The sequence below is a fragment of the Neoarius graeffei genome, chromosome 7 (assembly GCF_027579695.1).
Source record: "Neoarius graeffei isolate fNeoGra1 chromosome 7, fNeoGra1.pri, whole genome shotgun sequence".
Taxonomy (NCBI): domain Eukaryota; kingdom Metazoa; phylum Chordata; class Actinopteri; order Siluriformes; family Ariidae; genus Neoarius; species Neoarius graeffei.
In genome coordinates, this window is record NC_083575.1 from 95,350,836 (window position 1) to 95,360,128 (window position 9,293).

General features: G+C 42.8%; 1 protein-coding gene across 1 annotated transcript in view; it reads left to right on the top strand.

Moving 5' to 3' along the window:
* Window positions 1-8,729, top strand: part of tenm3 (teneurin transmembrane protein 3) — an 813,838-nt gene extending 805,109 nt beyond the window's left edge. Inside the window, exon 29 of the mRNA XM_060925037.1 lies at window positions 437-8,729. Within this exon, the coding sequence (XP_060781020.1) occupies window positions 437-1,195 (759 nt within the window). The 3' untranslated portion in view covers window positions 1,196-8,729. The remainder of the gene's footprint in view (window positions 1-436) is intronic.
* The last annotated feature ends 564 nt before the right edge of the window (window positions 8,730-9,293 follow it).

The following is a 9,293-nucleotide window of genomic DNA, read 5'->3' on the forward strand; positions in this document are numbered from 1 at the left end:
GCTCAGTTTGACATGTTTTGTACACTTTTGCACTCCGGTTTTCTCGAGCCTCCATAGCTAGAAAGTGTGACTTGTCAGTTTTTCTACAAGTCACAAGCACAGACCTAGAGAGGCAAGAGGACGCTACATCACTCGGGGAAACGAATTTAATCTGCAGTATGTTTAGTTAATGTTGGTACCATCATCCAGTTAAAGGAAACACCAGGGGCCATGATAACTGGCCTAAATTGTATGTTGTTGAATCTGTTTGTGACACCTTTTGGTTTGCTTTGACAGAAAATTCTTATGATCATAAGCCCCCGTGATCTTGCCTCTTCTCTAGCCCGAGTGTTCATTGCACTTTTAGACAAATCACTTCAGGCAGCTTTTTATATAAAACTACTTTCACTTTTTGCCTTCTTCCCTTGTAACCTTTTTCTCGTCCTGTCCCTTACAGGCCATTTCAGGCGTCCAAGAGGAAGTGACACGTCAGGCCAAGGCATTCTTATCTTTCGAGAGGATGCCAGAAATCCAGTTTAGCCGCCGTCGTTCTGCACGGGATAAACCCTGGCTGTGGTTCGCCACTGTCAGGTCACTGATCGGTAAAGGCGTGATGCTTGCGATCACCAGTAAAGGACAAGTGGCCACGAACGCACTGAACATCGCCAACGAAGACTGCATCAAGGTGGCAGCAGTGCTGAACAATGCCTTCTACCTGGAAGACCTGCACTTCACGATTGAGGGTCGCGATACGCATTACTTCATCAAGACGAGCCTTCCCGAGAGTGACCTGGGGGCCTTACGGCTGACAAGTGGACGCCGCAGCCTGGAGAACGGCGTCAATGTGACCGTGTCTCAATCTACCACAGTGGTGAACGGGCGTACACGACGCTTCGCGGACGTCGAGCTCCAGTACGGCTCATTGGCGCTGCACGTACGGTACGGCATGACACTCGATGAGGAAAAGGCACGAGTGCTTGAGCAGGCCCGACAAAGAGCGCTGTCGAGCGCGTGGCAAAGAGAACAGCAAAGGGTTCGCGAGGGCGAGGAAGGGGCCAGGCTCTGGACCGAGGGTGAGAAACGGCAACTACTGAGCTCGGGAAAGGTTCTGGGCTACGACGGCTACTACGTGCTCTCTGTGGAGCAGTACCCCGAACTAGCCGACAGCGCCAACAACATCCAGTTCTTGAGGCAGAGCGAGATCGGGAAGAGGTAACAACCGACTGCACAGCGGTGCTTTAGCTGGGAAGAAGACGTAACAACAGACTGCACTGTGCCTCGCTGCCTCTCTCTTTTACCGTGTAGAAAAGACCTGAGATGAGCTCTGTAACCAACACGCATCGAAATGAACTCCTTCTGAACGCACTCAATAAGAACATTTTTAAAAACCTGCTTTAGCTAGGTAGAGGTGACAGACTGTTACTTAGCTGACAGTTTTCTCAGACTGAGGGGAGAAATAAAAGTGAAGAAATGACTGAGTCACTCAGTACTGCCTCAGTTGCCTCACACTCTCTTGCCCCAGTACTCATCTCTATATTGAATATATTCACTAATAGCCCCTAACACAGGGTAGACGGAAGCTGCCTCTCTACGTTACCGTGTACAAAACCCCCGAGACAAGCTCCATAAACCACGTTTCTTCACGCTGCAGCATCGGACGGACAAGCCGATTCTCTCCGAAAGACTCTTGATAGAAATTTTTAAAAACTCGTCAATCTTATCTTTTTTGTGCTTTTTTTGTATAAAATTCGTAAAGATGGTACGCTTCATGGATGGAAAAAAAAAGGAAGAAAAGAAAGAAGGAATGCGTTTACAAAACCACTGCACTTGGATAACGGACTAACGTGTACAGAGCCTCTGGGTCTGGGTCGCATCTCTCACTCAAAGTTCTTCTTGCTATCAGTGAAAAAACATTTTGTGGATGTTTTGGGTACCGAGACATGCAGCCGTGAGAACTGAAACGGCACATGATTCTTTCCTGCTTCGCTTTCTTTTCAGGACTCTGTTATGATTCAAGTATTCAGTCGAGTCTGAGTGTTCAATGTCATTGCTGAACCAGCTGGCGGATGTAGTGTAGAGAGCAAAACAAAACGAAAAATTATATATCATAACTGGCCTGTCTTTTGACAAGAGATGTGAGAGTATCTTTATGGATTTTTTTTTAAACGTTAAAAAATAAAAATTCCACTTATCCGTACATCAATATTAGTCTCAGAGAAAGTAATTTATGTACAGTGTTTATACATACAAAAAAAAAAAAACCTTAAAAAGATTGACTTTCTTTTCCCCCCCGTCTTGTCATGCATTACTGTTTACACTTCATGAAGTTTAATATTTGATCTTATCAGAATTTATGGTAATGCTAATCGAAATAAAATCAGCTGTACTGTCTCATTAATCTCTGCATTTTCATCTCTGACAGTTTGTTTTGCACATTATGTTTTTAAGCTGTTGGCTGGTTTCATTGCTTGGCTGCGTTTTCACTGTAATCGACCTTACGACCGAGCTGATGGCTCTGCAGGTCAAAACGGGCTTCAGACGTTCGGTAGAAATAAACCACACACCGATTTGTTAAACAGTTACAGATTAAAATGCGTGTTAATAGCGAAATTCTAATCGGCACAGTGCTAAATGTGTTTAAACGCAGGTCTAATTTAGATTTTTTTTTTTTTTTAAAGCCTCCACTTTGAGATATACACTCATTGGCCACTTTATTAGGAACACCTGCTGTTTGATGCCGTTCTCTAAAAATCAGCCGATCCCTGACGCATCAAATCACGCAGATACAAATCAAGAGCTTCAGTTAAATGTTCAAACATCAGAAGGGGAAAAACTGTGAACTCACAGTGTGACTGACTTTCACTGTGGCATGGGTGTTGGTTTGAGCCAGATGGAGCATGAAGGTTTGAGTATTCTTGGGTTTCACGTGACGTCACATCCGCCTCATTAGTTATTCAAAACTTTAGCTGGTGGTCGACCAAAGCTCGGTTGACAAAGCGTTTGTACGGAGAAGGTGCGTTGCTCGCATGAAAAACGCCTCACGCTTGCGTTGTTTTAGGTTGTTCGAATTGATCAGCCCGTGAAACTGATAAAAGTTTCTTCAGGGTTCCCCGTAAACTCATAAAAAAAAGGGTGAACGAACACAGGATTTCACAAAAAGACGTGGAGAAAGGTGGCTTTCGAACCTCTCCGTGAAATCGCAGGGAGCCGAGTTGAAGCGTGCTGGAGTTTGCAGTGATCACTTGGTGAAAGGTTTGTATTTCCCTCTCAGCTCTGGCCTTAGTGTTTCCCAAGTACTTTTCGTGCTATGTGTCGTTATATTACAGTACCAGAGATGCCAATCACTACGATTTGTGCGTAGTCACTACGTTTTTGACAGTACCACTACGAGGCTACGCCCGTCTATTCAGTTTATATGGGATTCATACGATTTTAGCATGGATGCGGTTCTAAATGCGTGAATCTATAAAGGGTTCATGATATTTTGCCGGTGTTCGGTACATTTGAGGCCAAATTATCACTTGATAATTCAATATTTTGACTGTAGTTATGGTCAAAGTTTGCTTCGATGGGTGCCGCCATCTTTGTTGACAAGCGTTCTGCGCATGCGCAAATTAAATTATCGATGCCGCGATGGAATGTCGAGCAGCCCATGTCACTAGGTATTGAGGGGCGGTCGGGGTGTTGTAACCTCACAAACTATCGCTCAAAACATGAAATCAGGGTTGTCATCCACCCAAAACACCATGTTCCGAATATGCAATGAACATTTCACGATATATTCGCAAAAAGAAACGAAACACTGTTGGAACTGAAACGGTCGTCTTCTGAAGTAAATCAATCAGAACTGAATAAGTAATCTGACTTGATATTGATGAGATTAAAAGTGAAAGGAAGTTGATAAAAATTAAAAGTAGTCAAAGTGACTTGACATTAATCATGGGAATAAAAAGGAACTAGACATGTTCCAGTACTATTGAGTATTTGCTAATTGCGTGTTCCAGTACGTTATCTATAAATATTGATGGTATGTAATCTGCATTTGTGTAAAGTTAAGAAAATAATATTCACTGTTTGAAAGTTGATTGTATACAAATTACCAGAGAAGTCTTTACTTTGTGTGAATGTGGTGAGTTATGAGCATCACTCATGAGAAAATTGTGAGTGATTGTGGTTTGGTTTTATTTTTCAGATAATTGGAAAAAAAAAAAAAAAATCAACATTTTCTCCCCCCAAAACCAACATGTCCCAGTTCATTTTAGTCACCTGTATTCACTCAGAATGGCCCTAAAAAAGCACCAATTTCCAAAATTTTCTCGGGGGGCTTACCCCGAACCCCCAGCTGGATTGGAGTCACTACACATTGATTTCACAAAAGGTTGGCATCTCTGCGGTACTTTTTTTTAGTCGCGAAGAGGTAAAGTCCCCAGCTGTTTCTTTGTTTACTCCTCACAAAGTCCATATTAGGGATGTTAACCGATGACCGTTTGACCGGTGGTTGACCGAATCAACGTCAACCGGGTAATTTTTTTTTTGGTTGTCGGTGAAAAAAAAAAAAAATCGTTTTGAAGCTGTCGATTTTGGAGCGGAAAACCTGGAATTCTGTGTTGTAAACGCTTGGGCCATGCCATGCGGTGTAAGGACGACAGCTGACAAATCAGAAACACCCATTCAGTCATGTCCCGCCCTCCCGCCCCAGTTAAAGACAGCTGACAAATCAGAAACACCCATTCAGTCATGTCCCGCCCCAGTTGAACACAGCTGCCACTCGGCGAAAGAAAAGTGTAGACACAGGCTTTTTAGCTTACAAATTACTATTCTGTTTTTTTTAATTATTATTAGAAGGCACATGGAGTTTAGTCCTGCCTTGGCCAGTGCATTCTGAAAGTATGTTTCGGTCTGTAGCCAACAATGCATGTTACTGCAGATCATCTCTCTCCACACAAACTAAAGGCGCAGACGCCGACTTTTTCACGGCTTTTTCATGGACTGTAACGGCATTTGCTTATGTAGTAATTTTAATACAGAATTTACTCTGATGAAATTATTCAGACACTCCAACGCCCCCCCCCAAAAAAAAAAAAATCGGATCTGCACGAGCCGTGAAAAAGGCGCGCCGTTTGCATCCCTGTTTAAACTCATAGGTTAACCGACTTTAACCGGCTAATGAGGCTCGGTGGTCGGTCAAGATTTTTTTTAGTTTTCGCCATCCCTAGTCCATATGCATGAAGGCCGCGACCAAATTCTTCCCCAGCTGTACAGTTACAATGCGCCGAGATCACTTCTCCGTCTTGTTTAACTAAGATCCAGGTCTTTAAAGGGGTTTCTGATGATCTTTGTGAATGATTTAGCTGAGAGATAAGAGCCGACACAAGTGAGAATCAAGCCAACTGTTGTTTGTTTACACTTCAACTTGCATGGCTTTGTTGTAAAGACACGAATGAAAAGCTTAAAAAAATTATATATATATATATATGGGGCGGCACGGTGGTGTAGTGGTTAGCGCTGTCGCCTCACAGCAAGAAGGTCCTGGGTTCGAGCCCCGGGGCCGGCGAGGGCCTTTCTGTGTGGAGTTTGCATGTTCTCCCCGTGTCCGCGTGGGTTTCCTCTGGGTGCTCCGGTTTCCCCCACAGTCCAAAGACATGCAGGTTAGGTTAACTGGTGACTCTAAATTGAGCGTAGGTGTGAATGTGAGTGTGAATGGTTGTCTGTGTCTCTGTGTCAGCCCTGTGATGACCTGGCGACTTGTCCAGGGTGAACCCCGCCTTTCGCCCGTAGTCAGCTGGGATAGGCTCCAGCTTGCCTGCGACCCTGTAGAAGGATAAAGCGGCTACAGATAATGTGATATATATATATATATATATATATATATATACACACATACACACACACACGGGCAAAAACAATCCAGGATTCATTGGGCGGCGACTTGATGCCGAGGTCCTTTACCCAGCCACATATAAAAAAGTTTTTGTAAGCCTCCGCACTCTTCCACACTTTCATCTGTTTTGCGGTGTAGAAGGACGTCTGCAACACCAGATAGTTGGAGATGTCGGGGAACTCGACTGAAGGGTAGTTTTCGAGATTGTATGACAAATCCTTCTTTCCCAGACTGTAGGGGTCGATTCCATTGCACACAGCGATCTTCTGAATATATCTAAAGTGAGCAGTGGCTTCTACAGTTCGAGCGTACTCTGATAAGTCAATCGCTAGATGTTTGCACTACAGCAGCCATTTTGGTTTGCTTGACCACCAGCTATTTTACCGGAAGTGAAATCGGTAAGAAAAGTCATGTGACTGAAACCCAAGAATTTCAGAAACTGATCTCCTGGGGTTTTCACACACAACAGTCTCTAGAGTTTACACAGATGCCCCTTTTCCACCAAAGCAGTTCCAGGGCTGGTTCGGGGCCAGTGCTTAGTTTGGAACCGGGTTTTCTGTTTCCACTGACAAAGAACTGGCTCTGGGGCCAGAAAAACCGGTTCCAGGCTAGCACCAACTCTCTGCTGGGCCAGAGGAAAGAACCACTTATGTCAGCGGGGGGGGGGCAGAGTTGTTAAGACCAACAACAATAACAAGACCGCGAAAGATCGCCATTTTTAAGTGACGAGAAGCAGCAGCTGTACAAACGTGAAGTCATCCATTATTATTGTTGTTGTTTTTGCTTCGATATTCACGCCAAGGTTTATGCAAACGTAGCGACGTAACTGACGTATACAGCGACGTAACTGACGTGTCTCCCCTTAGCACTGTGAGCTATGGAAAAGCAAACTGGTTCTCAGCTGGCTCGCAAGTTGAACGAGTTGTGCACCAGCACCGGCTCCGAACCAGCCCTGGAACTGATTTGGTGGAAAAGAGGCATGTATGGTGCGAAAAACAAAAACATTTTTTTTTTGAGTGAGTGAGCGACAGTTCTGTGGGTAGAAACAAACGCCCTGTTGATGAGAGTTCAGAGGAAAATTGATGCAAGATTTTTTTTTTTTTGCCAGGAAGGATATAGTAACTCATATAAATCACTCTACAACCGTGGTGAGCAGAAAAGCATCTCGGCATGTAACAGCAGACAGAAGAACACATCGGGTTCCACTCCTGCAGCCAAGAACAGGGATCTGAGAATCAACACGTTCCTATTAAAGTGGCCGGTGAGGGTATAACGACACAAACAACTGAATTGACTCCCAAGTCAGAGCAGTGAAGACGTGATGAGAGCAGAAAAGAGAGCATCTCACATTTAAAAAAATAAAAAAAAATCTGTTTTACATATTAAAACAGTACCAGTGAAGGATCACGGGTGAAAAACGTGTTTGTTTTTTTTCTTTTCCTGCTTGCCGTCATTCATAAGTTATATGTCGGCTCATGGTTGAAAACTTTTTAGTTCGGGATCACGTTATTGAAATTGTATTATCGCAACAAGGTCGACTTCTGATGCCGTTTACGTTAAAAAGAACCATGAGATTGTAGTGATTTTTGGGGTTGTTTTTTTCTTTTTGTACGTCGAAACCTATTTTTCTATGAATATGTGAATGAAAAGGCAAAAGGAAAAGCGGTTCTCTCTTTTCTGTGGTTTTGAACTACTAATCCTTTCTGATCGCTGTGGTTTGTACCCGAGCGCTATGCGCTTGGCTGCTCTGATCGGAGACACACCAAACTCCTTTCCTGATTTGACAATCCACTTCTCGCCATCACGTTACCGCGAGGTGACGCAGCGGCTTCGTGACCTTCGAGTGATCAAGAACTTATGAAAGCAGCTACAACATGAGCGCGCCATTTCATTGGCACTTAATGTGAGATGCACTTACAAAGGCCGCAGCAGTTAGTGAAGGAGGAAAGGAAGAGAAAAGGAGGAGAAGAAGAAGTCAACGAGGTTTTAGCTTTGCCATTTGTTGCATGCGTATGATGTAAAACTGCCTATCTGAAACCACTTCAGCCACTGTAAAGGTCATTTTCAGAAGTCGGGTGTTTGAACGCACTGCTTTGATGGATTATTTACTGTATCTGCTTCTTCTCGAGCTCATTATGTAACAGTCATTCTTCAAATTAAGACTGTGTGAAAAGTACTGAATGTTTTCTTTCTCCATCTCGCCTCACTTTGTCCCGTATGGCCTCATGCAGGTGTGTCACAGTTTAAAGAGGATGTATAAAAGAAAAAAAAAAAAAAATGTGTGCATTCAGCCTTGTTTATATGCATTTCTTTCTGTTTTATGGAGGAGGTTTCTTTTTTCTGTTCTTTTTTTATGTTGCTTTTGTATTAGAAGAGGTAAAAGCTGATGTAAGAGTGTGTGAGCTGTCTTACAGTCCTGTAAGGACCACAAACGTGCTTCACTCATGTTTGTTTGTTTTTTTCGCAACAGATCTTGAGGTTTTCTTGTTTGTTTGATAAGGTAGAAAATGTCGAGTGCAATTAAAAGCCTGGATACACATTACTGGAGGAAAATAAATAAAATTTTCAAAAAGCACTTGAATTTGATGCACTGTTCAGGCAATCATTTGCTGCGAGTCCAATCTAAATTTCAGTCGAGTGACACATTTTACGTTTGACAGGCAGCAGAAATCATGGACTGGTGATCGGATTTATTAACTACTGAATGTGTGTGGAACGTGACCGTGGTGAAGTGTATCCAGGCCTTTAAGTGCATTTGTAAACTAATCTCAAGTAGGTTAATGCTGGACCCATTACATTTTTACTTTGCAACATGTTAATGCTCCACAGACGCCAATCATTTAAATAAAAACGTAATACTCGAAGGAAATGTTTCTGCTCTGTTCATTTATGAGTTTGTCTCAGAAACTGGGTACTGTGGGGGTTCCCCACTAAATATACTCACAGTCAATAAACTACACGGTTTTGAATGGTGATGTTGGTTTTAATTTGAAATAAAATGATGAAAGAAATAATACAGATAAAACTAAATCTTTGATGTGAATATTCAGAATTTGGCAAAAATTCTGCAGAAAAATGGCGGCTTGATCTGGGACATGATAAATGGTCGACTACATCGCATTCCCTTAAAAAGGTTGCAGTCCACTGAAAAGTCTACAGTTATCACTAATTGTATTTTAAGTTGTAACTTTATACACCGAAGGATTGGTGCGCTCACAGAATAATCATAACCGTAATAAAACATCATGCAAAATATTTGATCACCGTCGTAACTCCGTTTTCCACAAACCCAAAACCAATACGATCGTGTGTTTTGATCTAAACGGAAAGCCTCAGAGTCGAGGTCATGACCTCACCAAAAGTAGGAACTTAAAATCACTACGCCATATAAACATTTAGTTATAAATCTGTGATTTTGTTTTTTAAAGCGAAA